The sequence below is a fragment of the Oncorhynchus kisutch genome, linkage group LG4 (assembly GCF_002021735.2).
Source record: "Oncorhynchus kisutch isolate 150728-3 linkage group LG4, Okis_V2, whole genome shotgun sequence".
Taxonomy (NCBI): Eukaryota; Metazoa; Chordata; class Actinopteri; order Salmoniformes; family Salmonidae; genus Oncorhynchus; species Oncorhynchus kisutch.
This window is the reverse complement of record NC_034177.2, coordinates 65,461,701-65,478,259: the sequence shown is the minus strand read 5'-3', so window position 1 is coordinate 65,478,259 and position 16,559 is coordinate 65,461,701. Positions and strand designations below refer to the sequence as shown.

The following is a 16,559-nucleotide window of genomic DNA, read 5'->3' as shown; positions in this document are numbered from 1 at the left end:
GCCGTTGAATTGAGATTCTACTTTGTCTCTGTATTGACGCTTAGCTTGTTTGATAGCCTTGCGGAGGGAATAGCTGCACTTTTTGTATTCGGTCATGTTACCAGACCCCTTGCCCTGATTAAAAGCAGTGGTTCGCGCTTTCAGTTTCACGCGAATGCTGCCATCAATCCACGGTTTCTGGTTAGGGAATGTTTTAATCGTTGCTATGGGAACGACATCTTCAACGCACGTTCTAATGAACTCGCACACCGAATCAGCGTATTCGCCAGCCGTTGAGAAATGCTTGTTGAAGTTTCGAAGACCTTAGATAGGCAGGGCAGGATGGATATAGGTCTGTAACAGTTTGGGTCCAGGGTGTCTCCCCCTTTGAAGAGGGGGATGACTGCGGCAGCTTTCCAATCCTTGGGGATCTCAGACGATATGAAAGAGAGGTTGAACAGGCTGGTAATAGGGGTAGCGACAATGGCGGCGGATAGTTTCAGAAATAGAGGGTCCAGATTGTCAAGCTCAGCTGATTTGTACGGGTCCAGGTTTTGCAGCTCTTTCAGAACATCTGCTATCAGGATTTGGGTAAAGGAGAACCTGGAGAGGCTTGGGTGAGTAGCTGTGGGGGGGGCGGAGCTCTTGGCCGAGGTTGGAGTAGCCAGGCGGAAGGCATTGCCAGCCGTTGAAATGCTTGTTGAAGTTTTCGATAATCCTGGATTTATCGGTGGTGACCGTGTTACCTAGCCTCGGTGCAGTGGGCAGCTGGGAGGAGGTGCTCTTGTTCTCCATGGACTTCAGTGTCCCAGAAATTTTTGGAGTTGGAGCTACAGGATGCAAATTTCTGCCTGAAGAAGCTGGTTCTAGTCAAGATTCTAGAAAAACATTAAGATTTAATGAGGAGTTTGTGATTTGCTTTCTAATGATCATGATCTTTTCCTCAAAGAAGTTCATGAGTTTATCACTGCTGAAGTGAAAGCCATCTTCTCTTGAGGAATGCTGCTTTTTAGTTAGTTTTGTGACAGTATCAAAAATACATTTTGGCTTGTTCTTATTTTCCTCAATTAAGTTGGAGAAATAGGATGATCGAGCAGCAGTGTGGGCTCTTCGATACTGCATGGTACTGTCTTTCCAAGCTAGTCGGAAGACTTCCGTTTGTGGCGCCATTTCCGTTCCAATTTTGTAGAAGCTTGCTTCAGAGCTCGGGTATTTTCTGTGTGCAAGGGAGCTAGTTTCTTATGACAAATGTCTTTTTGTTTTTAGGGGTGCATCTGCATCTAGGATATTGCGCAAGATCAAATTGAGTTCCTCAGTTAGGTGGTTAACTGATTTTTGTGCTCTGCCGTCCTTGGGTAGGCGGAGGGATTCTGGAAGGGCATCTAGGCATCTAGGAAATAATTTATACCATGTCTTTTGATGATCCTTGGTTGGGGTCTGAGCAGATTATTTGTTGTGATTGCAAACGTAATAAAATGGTGGTCCGATAGTCCAGGATTATGAGGAAAAACATTAAGATCCACAACATTTATTCCACGGGACAAAACTAGGTCCAGAGTATGACTGTGGCAGTGAGTAGGTCAGGAGACATGTTGGACAAAACCCACTGAGTCGATGATGGCTCCAAAAGCCTTGTGGAGTGGGTCTGTGGACTTTCCCATGTGAATATTAAAGTGACCAAAAATTTGAATATTATCTGCCATGACTACAAGGTCCGATAGGAATTCAGGGAACTCAGTGAGGAACGCTGTATATGGCTCAGGAGGCCTGTAAACAGTAGCTATTAAAAGTGATTGAGTAGGTTGCATAGATTTCATGACTAAAAGCTCAAAATACGAAAATGTTTTTGTTTTTTTGTAAATTGAAATTTGCTATCATAAATGTTAGCAACACCTCCGCCTTTGCTGGATATGCGAGGGATATGGTCACTAGTGTAACCAAGAGGTGAGGCCTCATTTAACACAGTAAATTCATCAGGCTTAAGCCATGTTTCAGTCAGGCCAATCGCATCAAGATTATGATCAGTAATTAGTTAATTGACTATACCTGCCTTGGAGGTGAGGGATCTAACATTAAGTAGCCCTATTTTGAGATGTAAGGTATCACTATCTCTTTCAATAATGGCAGAAAGTCTTTATTCCAATGAGATTGCTAAGGCGAACACCGACATGTTTAGTTTTGCCCATCCTAGGTCGAGGCACAGACACGGTCTCAATGGGGATAGCTGAACTGACTACACTGACTGCTAGTGGCAGATGCAACTAAGCTGGCAGGCTGGCTAACAAAAAAATAGAATGTAAGCAAAAAATATATTTATTTTTGCAAAAAAAGCAACATTAATTTAAACATACATCATCCTATTTCCTATGTGGTCAACACAATCCTTTGCTATGCTGTCTAACCATGTCCAGATAAAGTGTCTGGAGTGAAGAAGTTCAAAGAAAAAAAGTAGAGCAAGGGAAAAACAAAAAATTATAAACGGTAATTAAAAAGTAAAAACCGTCAGGTAAAAGTAAGGTTAGCAACAAAACGCACAGCGTCTGCAAGTTGTGACCGGAATGGGCTTTATTACATACATAAATACTCCTCAGTTTCATCAGTTCATCGATCTCGCAGGTGAAGAAGCCGGATGTGGAGGTCGTGTGCTGGCGTGGTTACACGTTGGAGGCGGCTTATGGTAATTTTAATGTTAATTTATCTGGCAACAGCTCTGGTGGACATTCCTGACGTCAGCATGCCAATTGCACACTACCTCAACTTGAGACATCTGTGGCATTATGTTGTGACAAAACTGCACATTTTAGTGTCCTTTTATTGTCCCTAGCACAAGGTGCACCTGTGTAATGATCATGCTGTTTCATCAGCTTCTTGATATGCCACACCTGTCAGGTGGATGGATTATATTGGCAAAGAGAAATAATATTTTTAACTGTACTGCCACCTTTTAAGCTTTCTTAGCAACTTTCTGCTGGAGAGGAAATGTAGAAATATATTACCTTTTTAAATTTCTTCCCCAATTTCATGGTATCCAATTGGTAGTTAGTCTTGTCTCATCGCTGCAACTCCCATACAGACTCGGGAGAGGTGAAGGTCGAGAGCCGTATGTCCTCCGAAACCCAACCAAGCCTCCCTGCTTCACCAATGTGTCAGTGGAAACACCGTACACCTGCGACCGTGTCAGCTTGCACTGTGCCTGGCATGCCACAGGCGTCGCTAGTGCGCGATGGGACAAGGACATCCCTTCTGACCAAACCCTCCCCTAACCTGGACGATGCTGGGCCAATTGTATGCCGTCCCTTAGGTCTCCCGGTCGCGGCCGGCTGCGACAGAGCCTGGACTCGAACCCAGAATCTCTAGTGGCACAGCTAGCACTGTGATGCAGTGCCTTAGACCACTGCGCACTCAGGAGGCCTGAAATGTATATTTTCTAACATGCTTTATGAAAACAGTAAGAACATTCATTGAATTTGGCTGTTTTATTTTTTATTGTAGGCTACTTTTTCTTTATTAAGCCACTCACAATGTTTTTATTCCAACAAAAACCATTTGAACCCCTTTTTTCTCTGCAATTTTCGATCTTGACTCATCGCTGCAACTCCCCAACGAGCTCGGGAGAGGCGAAGGTGGAGCCATGCGTCCTCCAAAACATGACCTGCCTAGCCGCGCTCCTTAACACCCGCCAGCTTAACCCGGAAGCCAGCCGCACCAATGTGTTGGAGGAAACACCGTCCAACTAGCGCTGTAGGCAGGCTGCAGGCACCGGCCCACCACAAGGAGTCGCTAGAGTGCAATGAGCTAAATAAAGCCCCATCTGCCAAGCCCTCCCCTAACACGGACGATGCTGGGCCAATTGTGCACAATCCTTTGGGGCCATGGCCGGTTGTGGAACAACCTGGGAATGAACCCAGGTCTGTAGTAACGACTATAGCACTGCGATGCAGTGCCTTTAGACCTCTGCGCCACTAGGGATGCCAAAATAAATAAAAAATATGAAGATCTGAATGTGTGTCCTCTGCTGCCTTGTATAGAATTGCCTCTTGGTTTCTGTACATTTTTAATTCCCTCTCCTTAGGCTATGAGGCTCACAATAATCTTGTGGAATTTTATTCGATGTAACTCCTATCAGGAAGGGCTGAGACCTTTGACATGACGCTAAGGGCAGCTCTGCATTCCCGTCAGTGTCTGTCACTGACTGATGTTTGTTTTCATTGCTGAGCCCTGTTGAGGAAATGCGTGAGTACACAGGAGATCTCTTGAACCCTGTCTGTGTTTCCACTTTTGACATATTCTGAGGTGAATGGGAGCTGATATGGTTGTAAAGGCCTTTGCTTTGTCATAAAGGTTGCGTTTTCACTAATTGGTCTTTTGACCAATAAGGTCAGCTCTGAAAAATATTTGATGTGAAAAGATCTGATGTGATTGGGTAAAAGACCAATTAGTGGAAAACATAATTGGGCTGCCTGTAAATCCTAGTCACACACTTCTGCACTTAAATATATTTGTTCACATGGATTTCTTGGTGCGAGTGCAAAAACAAAGCACATCATTTTAAGTACTATTACCATGCCAGGATTTTAGGTTGTCTTGTAAGTGCAAATTGAGTGAAACTGAAATGTATTGTTAATCAGGTGATTAAGATGATTTTTTTTTTTTAATAAAAGAAATCATAAAATTCCACTTCAATTCATAATGCAGAATAATGGTTCTATTACGTATGTATGACCGCTAGAGCCGGGTGAATACGTTTTATCTACTGCAGTCATATACCCTTGAAAGTGCCTCGGGTACGGCATGTTTTTTTATGTCTAGGGGAAACTACAGCTTTTTAAATGCCGACACAAAACCTTCTCTGGAGATGGTTTTACAGCGCCACTGAATGGGCATTTTACTTGTTTGTAAAATAAGGCTGCTTCTGAAGTGGGGCTGACATCCATCACTAGTTGACCAGAACTGTCAATCAAATAATCTTGAGCTACCTACGCGTAGCCTGCCTGCAGACCAGACCTAAAAAAGTACTTTGAAGGTCGTGAGATAATATTTAGTTGAAAGAAAACACATCTTCTGTTAGGAGACTGATTTAGTTCTGTACTTCTGAGAGCACAAACACTCACATCTTTCATAGCAAGTTAGCAAAGGACTGAGGGAGAGGGGAGGGGCACAGTAGAAGCAGGCCGGCCACCAGGCAGACAGTTAGAACCATGCACTAGGGCTGTCTATCGGCAATCAAAAGCTGTATCTCGCAATGGAATGCTGTATTTTGCAATTAATTGGCTTGCAATGTCTCGCAACTGTCCCAAACCGGCTCGAAGTCTGTAACAAAAAGCGAGACAACGTGGAGATTAGGAATAACAACAAAAATATATTTATAAACTGAGGTAATGTAAATACAATTAGCAATGGTATGTGTAATCAGTGGTGTACGTGAGTGGTTGCGTGCATAATTGTGTTGAAAGGTGCCAAGCAAACAAACAAAACGGCCACACAAATGCCATAACCAAAATCTAACAGTGTGTGTGCATGGAGAGAGTCTCCTCAATGAATGGGGAAGAGGTGTAATTATCCCGGGACACACCCGGGGTGAGGTGTGTCCCTCCCAGCTCCTCCCGACGAACATCCTAATAAGGGAAAGGAGCAAAGAGAGAGAATACGGCACACAACTTCAGTAAAGCAGGGCCAATCATCATTGAATAGGCTAGGATATTCTACATGCAACATTCTACATCTCGTAACATTAGCGTTGAAAAAGTGCAGGTGAGCCAGCTGCACTGTGATTTAAAATTGTGTGTGTGTGGTTTCTTAATGTTAAGGAACCCAATTTTATTTAAATATTCGCACCCCTAATACTAGGTGTCATGACAGACCAGCCAGTGAAAGCTCAGAAGGGGAGAGAGCACGAGGGAGAGTGTGTCCACATAAAATAACAATGGTGCTTCTGTCTTCTCCCAGGGAGCCGTGCCTATGTGCTCCTGTCACTCAGCCAGCAGGACGGTATTGAGCAGCACATGGACTTTGACAATCGCTACACCCTCCTGGAGCTGTTTGCAGAGACCACCTCCTCTGAGGAGCATGGCATCTCTTTTGAGGGAATCCACCTCCCTCAGGTAGCTACCAAATGTCTATGTACAGTACTTTTACTCACCAATGTGTTCCTACATGTACCTCTAGATCAGGGCACGCCAACCCTGTTCCTGGAGAGCTACTGCCCTGTAGGTTTTCACTCCAACCATGTTCCTGGAGAGCTAGCGTCCTGTAGGTTTTCACTCCAACCCTGTTCCTGGAGAGCTACTGCCCTGTAGGTTTTTGCTCCAACCTGAATCTAACGCACTTGATTTTAATAATTACCTGGTTGATAAGCTGAATCAGTTTATTTGCAACTGGAGTTGGAGCGAAAACCAACTGGAGGGTAGCTGGAGGGTAGCTGTCCAGGAACTGGGTTGGAGAACCCTGTCCTAGATCAAACCAGTAAATTACCTATTGCTAAGATGGAATGTGACGTTTCCCGTGTGCTCCAGATCCCAGGGAAGCTACTGTTCTCCCTGGTGAAGCGGTACCTGTGTGTGACGTCCCTGATGGACAAGCTCAACACGGCAGGGGTGGAGTCAAGCTCTGAGCGGCAAGACGCACCAGGCTCCTCCTCAGGGGCAGGCCACCAGCCAGAGAACCTACGTGTCCAGCGAGAGTTTGAGTTCACCATGGCCATGGCTAACCTCATCTCTGAGCTGGTTCACGTCATGGGCTGGGACCACAACCGGCAACCGCCACAGTCCAGCAGCCTGGCCCAGGGCAGGGCCTGCGGGGAGGACCAGGAGGACGTGCCGCCCCGCCGCATACTGCGCTCCATATTCCAGCCCCGCTTCTCTGCCTCTGCCTTTCCTGTCTTTACCACCTCAAGCATGGCAGCCACAACACCACCCAAGAAGAAGACCGGCAGCGGCTTCAGGACACGCACAGACTTTGCCAGCCGCTCTGCTTACGTGGAATACGTGCAGGACAACCTGAAGAGCGGCATGTTGGTCCGTATGCTGGAGGACTATGAGGAAGTCAGCGCTGGTGATGAGGGGGACTTCCGCTACAGTAACGATGGCTCGCCACCAGTGCAGGTACAAAACATCACACCTGGTATCAGCACACAGCTGGCTCCTGAGATCTGATTAAGGGTTTAGAGTGATGACGGAGTTTATTAACAATATAAGCTCACATTTGCTTCAATGTGATTGGCTTATTGCGGGTCTGCTTCTTTTTGTGGGCACAGGTGTACTGGAACTCCCTATCTCGGACCTACTGGGTGCACTGGCACATGGTTGAGATCATGGCCGCGGGCACCAGTGTGCAGGGTGAGAAAGATGTCCAGGAGAAGGCCTCCTCCCTGACTGAGACCATCAAGCTAACGGCTGGTAAGAGGGGGTCACCTGCACCCACAGACTCGCACTTAAGTGACTTTCAACAATAGCGTGGCTCCGAAAGCATCAAGGCACATGAACTTTGAGCCCTAATGCACTTGCAGGTTATTCTGTAAACTCAACAAAATGCCCAAATATTGTTTTATTAGTAACTGTCTAATATTGTTGGTGTTGTGCTCCCTTGTATGTAGTGAGTCAAACATTCTTCTCCAAGCCTCCTGGTGGGCTGTACTCGTTGCCTTACCTGGCTGAGGGGCTGCATGCTGATGGCGCCACCCTGAGCCGGGCTGAGTGGTGGGAAGTGCTCTTCTTCATCAAGAAGCTGGAACCAAAGCAACAGCAGGAGATCAACAACATCCTACGTCAGAGCCTCGATGAACAGGCAAGTGTCCATCACTCCATCCTCCCCTCTGGCTTCAAATCCCTCACTCTCTAATCTAATCATTCTTCCTGTTCTTTTCATGACTCTCAGCCCCCATGCAAGTTGACCGTAGATGTAATGTTTTTTGACTTGCTTCTCTCTGCTTTGTCAGATGTCAGACGCAGATGAGGCCACTCTTATCCGGCTGTCGGTGCCATGCGAGGTGGCCCGTAAGTTGCTCCACTACCTGAAGCAGACCCTGCAGAACTCGTGTCTGTGGGACCTGCTCTGCTCCCACTCCTTCTCTAAACACTACATGCGGCGCGGTGGGGGAGGCCTGGAGGATGACGAGCTGCTGCCCGATGGCTGCCCGGGCTCTTCTGGCCTGGGAGGAGGACAGGGCACCTCTTCATCTGCTGGCACTGCTTCCTCCTCCTCTGTCATGGGCTCATTTTCTAAGAAGCCTAAGAAGGAGAGTCCTACAGACTATATCTCTGACACCGAGTCTGAATTGCCCATGGAAGAGTCTAACAACTCAGAAGACCTGGAGGAGAAGATGAAAGGTGTGGCAGTCAGTGTGTTTGAGCTTTGTTTGTTTTTTCAGTTGGAAAACTACGTCTAGCTGTAGCCAACACCTTTTTTCCATTGAAAGACAAGTGAAACCATTTTTGTTGTTGTAGCAAAACATTTTGCAATGTGAAAATAAAAACGAGTGTATATTTGACAAATTCAGGTAGATCCCTCCCAATTTCAGTCCATTTGCTTCCTAGTGAATACACCCCAGGATACAGGATGATTTACTTCATGACAGCCATTCTTACTCTAACATGCTTTGCCTTGTGTTTTCCCCACTAGTGTTCAACAACTCCAAGGTGCAGGGCAAGAAGACGGCCCTGGAGAAGCTTGGGGAGGTGGTGGACATCATGAAGAAGAGTGGCTCAGATCTAGTCCAGCAGCTGGCTGGGATCAAGTTTATCACCAAGGTCCTAGAGGACGAGGGGCCTCAGGAAAGGAGCACCCTCAGGACAGACGCTGTCCAGACCATCCGGTAAGGCTGCTGCCTGCACACTTCCTCTCTTATAGGGTCACATTTGACATTTGTGTCCTCCCAACACGATCTTTGACTTTTCTCTGCCCCCCCCCTCCCCACAGGGATAAAGTCCTGAAGCTTGTGGTCGACATGCTGTGTGGGCAGCCCAAGGAGAATGTGGTCAGCACCCTGCGTCTCACCCGCACCCTCATGGTCAAGTACGAGTGGAGGGTCTCCTTTGCCACGGAGGGGGGCGTCAAAGCCATCCTCTCTTGTATGCAGGAATACCCCACTGTTCCACAGATCCAGCAAGTTGCCCTGGCGGTGAGTTCCCGATCACTTTGTTGTGAGTTGTTTTTACTCCCGCCAGTTATGTAATCTAGCTAGATTTCTTACGCAGTTTTAGGGGATGACAAGTAATGAGAACTCTATAGCTGTAAAGTAGAAGCTTTCTATCATGTTTCTGTCCACGATTGATTTCTTCCCTCCGCTCTAGAGTCTGATGGTCGTCACAGGCGCCAGTAAGTATAACCTTAGCAGCATGAGCAGCTGCTGTCTTCCTCTTTCTGAGTCTGCCACACCCATTATGCTCGGAGTCTTTGCCAGTATTGGCTCTGCCACCCCCGAGGGCTCCAAGGGACTGCTGGCTGCCATCCCTGCTGCCATTGAACTGATGCTCAACACACCTGGGTATGTCATTTGCACCTCGACCGGCTCTCAAAGGGAATGTTAACATGCCCAACTCCTATAATGAGACTGCTTTTGTTACAGTAGAGGCTAAGGGATATCTGCTCTCTCTCTCCTACCAGGTGTATGTTGTCGGTAAGGAACGGTCTGTTGGTGATCATCATGCTGATCTCTAGTAGTAAGAGCCTGGCGGAGCAGCTGGTGGCCTGTGATGTCAGCACCGTGCTCAAGAAGTGCCTCGCAGCGTCGCGGCCAGAGAAATGGCTGGCCATCATCGCCCTCAACCACATCTCCATGGACCACAAGCTGGAAAAAAAAGGTGCGATTTCACTGCTCATCTGAACACACTCCTCAATAAGTGCTGAGTTACGGTTATGTATAGGCGTGCAACTAGCCAGCTAGGAACATGAGCTTTTTCTGCCACGCCTCTTGTATTCCTATGATAGTTCCTTCTAACAATAAATAACAAAGAAAATATGACATCCCTTTCTTATGGGCTTATGTCTCAATGTGGACAACAGGGTTTTTTCAGGATCAAAATTGGGTTTAGGTGTTGGTTGTGGTGGGGGCATGGCCATTTTGGAGGCTCTCCTGTTGGCCACAGTAATACAATTTTGCTGTTTTAAAGCCAATTTCATGCAATTCTACACATTTTGCCATGAGACAGAGACATTTGCTGTAAAATACAATTTCCTGCAATTCTACACCTTGCCATGAGGCCGAGAGGAAAATGTGCAGTTTTAAAGCAAATTTCCTGCAATTCTACACTTTTTGCCATGGCTATTAGTGACTCAAACATTAAAGCAAAATCAAAGGGGCCCTATGCCATGACAAAAATACTACAATTTGGGATTCTCCCTGACTGTCTAGCTTTTATTTTGGTGATTTTCCTGGAGAGAAGTGGCTTCTTTGCTTCCCTTCTTGACACCAGACCATCCTCCAAAAGTCTTTGCCTCACTGTACGTGCAGATTAGAGGTCGACCGATTTAATCGGAATTAATTAGGGCCGATTTCAAGTTCTCATAACCAACTTTCATATGTTCTCATGTTCTGAGCAAGGAACTGAAACGTTAGCTTTTTTACATGGCGCATATTTTACATGGCACACATTTTTACATGGCACATATTACTTTCTTCTCCAACACTTTGTTTTTGCATTATTTAAACCAAATTGAACATTTTTCATTATTTATTTGAGGCTAAATTGATTTTATTGATATTTTATATTAAGTTAAAATTTGTGTTTATTCAGTATTGTTGTAATTGTCATTATTACAAATAAAACAAAATTGCCCGATAAAAAATTTAATTTGTGTTAAAAAAAAAAAAGTTAACCTGTGTTAACGAGAGAATCACTGACATGATGTCAGCTGGTCCTTTTGTGGCAGGGCTGAAATTCAGTGGAAATGTTTTTTGGGGATTCAGTTCATTTGCATGGCAAAGAGGGACTTTGCAATTAATTTAAATTAATCTGTTCACTCTTCATAACATTCTGGAATATATGCAAATTGACATCAACTGAGGCAGCAGACTTTGTGGAAATTAATATTTGTGTCATTCTCAACTTTTGGCCACGACTGTACATACTTTAAGTTTACACGGAATGTTTTTCCATTATTTTCAATTTTCATAAGTTATTTGTGGCCCATAAAAACACTTAGGTGGGCCGCCCAGTACTTTTCTATGCACAACCCTGAACAAAGAGGATGAAGTAAGTTCTGTTCTGAATATGTCCCCTCAGAGTTGATGGAGGAGTTGGACTTCAAGGATGCGGAGCTAAAGATGCTGGTGGTGAGCCTGAAAGAGATGATAGCCAACAAGGAGGTGATCCTGACCCTGGAGCAGCTGCTCTGTGACAACTCCTCCCAGCTAGAGGAGGAGTGCAACCAGGTGACCCGTAGCCGAGAGACCTACCAGGACCTGGTGCGCCTCATGGACCAGCACCGTGCTGACCGGGCCACACAGCTCTCCATCCTCAGGTGAGACTGCGCTTTTTCGAAACTGTAACATGAAAAATGGTTCGGTACTAGAATTTGTTACTTTCGGTACTTCTGTAAAGTGTGTCTCATATCATATACGGATTGAGTCTATCTAGTAATTTGTCTGAATCTTCTTAAGGGAGCAGAATAAGCTAGCCAGGATGCTTGCGCATGCAGAAGACTCTGTGCGAGACACTTTTGAGGAGAGAGAGAGAGAATGCCGACAGCATGGCTTCTTCAAACGAAAACATAGTACCTCCACACCTGTAGCTTGTTGACAAAATTGGCTGCAGCACGTAACTATTCGAATGCTTTGATTACAGAGCAGATGAGAGCCCACCAAAACAACTAAGCAAAAGGTGTTACAAATCAGTGCAGTACAAGGGAGCTTTATTTCCAAAACGACATAAAAAAAACTATTTTACAGATAACATTTGCATTGTAAGGTTGTCCTTATTCTACGAAATTAGATTTTTTTGGAGTGACAATGACATGAACATGTATTCAACAAGGCATTCATGTTAACATTATAATATGATCACACAACCCAAAAGTAATGTGAAATGCGCTTGACAGCAATATATTTACACTACTTAGAGTTTCTGGGCTTGCTACTAGCAGTAGCCACTAGCCAGCTAACAGCCCTGGGGGGTGCATTGCACCCTGGGAAATGAAATGCAATCTGGGAACTGTAGTATGCTGTGTGAAATCTATTGTATTTCTATGGTGTGTAGACTTGCAATATACAAGCTTCAGAAGTTATCTTGTGTTTTTGTCATTTTGGAACTTAACTATTTAATTAATTAAATTATTTAGCTATAATGAATCAGTCTGTCATTTGACCCAATATTATGGCCATAGATGAGCAAATTAACCCTGACATGTATCAAATTAAATTTAAAAAATGTAGATGAAGTTGTAAAATTGTGTATTGTCTGCTCTGAGTCTCTATGGTTTTGCGTAAGGAAATTGAAGATATTCTTCTGTTCTTTAATATGGTGTTTTATTTTTGAAAGAAATTGAGTATACACTGGACAAAAGTATAATCGCAACATGTAAAGTGTTGGTTTAATGAGTTGAAAAAAAGTCCTATACATTTTATTATGCACAGAAAGCTTATTTCTTTCAAATTTCCAGCACAAATGTGTTTATTTCCCTGTTAGTGAGCATTTCTCCTTTGCTAAGATAATCCATCTACTTTACAGGTGTGGCATATCAAGAAGCTGATTAAACAAGCATGATCATTAGGCCACTTTAAAATGTCCAGTTTTGTCACAGAACATAATGCCACAGATGTCTCAAGTTTTGAGGAAGCGTGCAATTGGCATGCAGACTGCAGGAATGTCCACCAGAGCTGTTGACAGATAATTGAACATTGATTTCTCTACCGTAACGTCGCTTTAGAGAATTTGGCAGTACGTCCAACCGGCCTCTCACCCACATGTACCCATGCCAGCCCAGGACCTTGACATCCAACTTCTACACCTGTGGGATTGTCTGAGGGGGCGGAGTTCTGAGGAGTATTTCTGTTTGTAATAAAGCCCTTTTGTGGCAAACTCATTCTTATTGGCTGGGCCTGGATCCCTACCCTTGGCTGTGCCCCTGCCTAGTCATGTAAAATCCATAGATTAGTGCCTAATGAATTTATTTCAATTGACTGATTTACTTATGTACTGTAATTTAGTAAAATCTTTGAAATTGTTGCATGTAGCGTTTTATTTTTGTTCAGTATGGAATAGAAATTCTATTTTATTTGCTCTACCAGTAATCAAACTGTTGTTCAATGTTTTAAAAAAACTAAAGCCCAGTGGTTATTCTGTGACTAACTACAACGCTTTCTTATTATTTTTTCTCTCCATAGTATAGTTTCGGTATCGAGTATCATGATGCTTAACCTGGTATCGATGTAAAATATCTGGTATCGTGACAAGACACTAACTACAGGGTTTACTTGCTGGAATGCCATGTCAGTGCCTAGATCCTGTCATCAATACTGTGTAATGAACCTCAAAGGACCGTAGGTTATGTACAGTGCCTATGGAAAGTATTCAGACCCCTTTTCCACATTTTGTTACCTTAAAGCCTTATTCGAAAATTGATTTTAATGAATTAATCCTCAATCTACACACACTGACAAAGCAAAAACAGGTTTTCAGAAATGTTTGCAAATGTAATAATACATTAAAAAAATAGTTACATAACTATTCAGACCCTTTACTCAGTCTTACAAGCTTGGCACACCTGTATTTGGGGAGTTTCTCTCATTCTTCTCTGCAGATCCTCAAGCTCTGTCAGGTTGGATTGGGAGCATTACTGCACAGCTATTTCTGCCCCTGCCTCTGAAAACATCCCCACAGCATGATGCTGCCACCGCCATGCTTCACCGTAAGGATGGTGCCAGGTTTCCTCCAGACGTGACTTTGGCATTCAGGCCAAAGAGTTCAATCTTGATTTCGTCAGACCAGAGAATCTTGTTTCTCATGGTCTGCGACTCTTTTTAGGTGCCTTTTGGCAAACTCTAAACGGGTTGTCATGTCACTGAGGAGTGACTTCTGGCTCGCCACTCTACCATAAAGTCCTGATTGGTGGTGTGCTGCAGAGATGGTTGTCCTTCAGGAAGGTTCTCCACAGAGGAATTCTAGAGCTCTGTCAGAGTGAACATCAGGTTTTTTTTTGTCACCTCCCTGACCAAAGGCCCTAAACCCCCGATTGCTCAGTTTGACTGGGCATCTAGCTCTAGGAAGTGGCTTGGTGGTTCCAAACTACTTCCATTTTAAGAATTTTTTGGTATCCTTCCCCAGATCCGTGCCCTGACAAAATCCTGTCTTGGAGCTCTATGGACAATTCCTTCGACCTCATGGCTTGGTTTTTGCTCTAATATGCACTGTCAACTGTGGGACATTTTTTATAGACCGGTGTGTGCTTTTCCAAATCATGTCCAGTCAATTGAATTTACCACAGGTGGACTCCAATCTAGTTGTAGAAACATCTGAAGGATGATCAATGGAAACAGGATACACCTGAGCTCAATTTCGAGTCTCATAGCAAAGTGGCTGAATACTTATGTAAATAAGCAAAAAATTACATTTGTAAAAATGTCAACCTGTTTTTGCTTTTTTATTGTGTGTAGATTGCTGAGGAAATTATTTTATTTAATCAAATTTAGAATAATGCTGTAACATAACAAAATGTGGAAAAACTCAAGGGGTCTGAATACTTTCCGAATGGCACTGTATATATGCAATGCATGTATTGTGTCAGGTGGTTACAGTTGTGACTGTTTTTATATTATCTCCTGTAGAATATTGAACAAGGTCTTGGACAATTACCAGGAGGATCTGCTTCCATGGCATGAGAGCATAGAACCATGCTTGTCTTCTATGACTACATTCATCAATGACCGTGAGGTAAGAAAGATCTTCCCACATGTGGCTGATGGCACCTTAATTGGGGAGGACTGGCTCATAGTAATGACTCAAATGGAATGGTATCAAACATATGGTTTCAATGTGTTTGATTTCAATCCATTGCAGCCATTATTTTGACCTGCCCTCACCAGCCTCCTGTGGATCCTCCATGATTATAAACGCATAGCTATAATCCTGTGTTTCTATTTTAGCTAATGGTCACGACGCAAGTTTTTTTCTCTCTTTTTTTCCCCCTAGGTTGTCCAGCAGCTCATCCGCTTCCTGTATCGCCTGGCCTCTCTGAACAAAGACTATGCCGTGGTGATGTGTCGTCTGGGCACAAAGGAAGCCCTGGTCAAGGCGCTGGACAAGCACAGTGTCAACCTGCTTATGGTCACAGAGCTGCGGGACTTAATCACAGACTGTGATAAGTACGCCAATCTCTACAAGAAAATGACCACCAGTGTTCTGGCTGGTTGCATACAGGTTTAGTACAAGTGCTACTATCTTAACTATTCAGCAGTTATATTTTAACTCCACATTGTTTTTTTTTCCCACAGCTAAACCTATTGTTCTTTAATTAAAAATAAAATAATAATTACCTTGACATGGTCAAATAACTCAAGCATAGATTGGTAACTTTGTTAAAAAGAATGGCATCGATTCACTATAGGTGGCGCTGTCATGATCATTCACTTAAATCATCATATCCGCCACCCCGTTTGACCTAGTGACTTGAAACGTTGTGTTTAGTTGTCAAATTTGCCTCAAGGACCCATAAGGTCCATTAGTATAGATTAGTATAGATTTCCCTCCATCTTTGACATTTGCAAGATGTGATAGCATGCTAAAATATGAACCATATAACCAAAAAACACAATTTGGGATGTAGGCCCATGGTACAGTTGATGTCGGAAGTTTACATACACTTAGATTGGAGTCATTAAACTCGTTTTTCAACCACTCCACAAATTTCTTGTTAATAACAAACTATAGTTTTGGCAAGTCGTTAGGACATCTACTTTGTGCATGACACAAGTAACTTTTCCAACAATTGTTTACAGACAGGTTATTTCACTTATAACTCACTGTATCACAATTTCAGTGGGTCAGAAGTTTACATACACTTAATTGACTGTGCCTTTTTAAACAGCTTGGAAAATGTCATAAAATTGTCATGGCTTTAGAAGCGTCTGTTAGGCTAATTGACATAATTTGAGTCAATTAGATGTGTACCTGTGGATGTATTTCAAGGCCTACCTTCAAACTCACCGCCTCTTTGCTTGACATCATGGGAAAATCTAAAGAAATCAGCCAAGATCTCAGAAAAGCAATTGTAGACCTCCACAAGTCAATTTCATCTTTGGGAGTAGTTTCCTTTCGCCTGAAGGTACCACGTTCATCTGTACAGAAAATGGGACCACGTAGCTGTCATACCGCTCAGGAAGGAGACATGTTCTGTCTCCTAGAGATGAATGTACTTTGGTGCGAAAATCCCAGAACAACAGCAAAGGACCATGTGAAGATGTTGGAGGAAACGGGTACAAAAGTATCTATATCCACAGTAAAACGAGTCCTAAATCGACATAAGCTGAAAGGCCGCTCAGCAAGGAATTAATGTTATTTATTTCACCTTTATTTAACCAGGTAGGCAAGTTGAGAACAAGTTCTCATTTACAATTGCGACCTGGCCAAGATAAAGCAAAGCAGTTCGAC

General features: G+C 43.8%; 1 protein-coding gene across 5 annotated transcripts in view; it reads left to right on the top strand.

The window, feature by feature from the left end:
- LOC109889851 (cullin-9) overlaps positions 1-16,559 on the top strand; it is a 67,633-nt gene that overhangs the window by 5,055 nt on the left and 46,019 nt on the right. For all 5 annotated transcript variants that reach the window (XM_031823416.1, XM_031823415.1, XM_031823417.1 and 2 more), the window contains exons 3-14: positions 5,926-6,080; positions 6,492-7,079; positions 7,232-7,373; positions 7,571-7,761; positions 7,913-8,303; positions 8,596-8,788; positions 8,893-9,094; positions 9,267-9,460; positions 9,580-9,776; positions 11,199-11,436; positions 14,738-14,843; positions 15,102-15,329. In XM_031823416.1, coding sequence (XP_031679276.1) covers positions 5,926-6,080; positions 6,492-7,079; positions 7,232-7,373; positions 7,571-7,761; positions 7,913-8,303; positions 8,596-8,788; positions 8,893-9,094; positions 9,267-9,460; positions 9,580-9,776; positions 11,199-11,436; positions 14,738-14,843; positions 15,102-15,329 — 2,825 coding nt within the window. The remainder of the gene's footprint in view (positions 1-5,925; positions 6,081-6,491; positions 7,080-7,231; positions 7,374-7,570; positions 7,762-7,912; positions 8,304-8,595; positions 8,789-8,892; positions 9,095-9,266; positions 9,461-9,579; positions 9,777-11,198; positions 11,437-14,737; positions 14,844-15,101; positions 15,330-16,559) is intronic.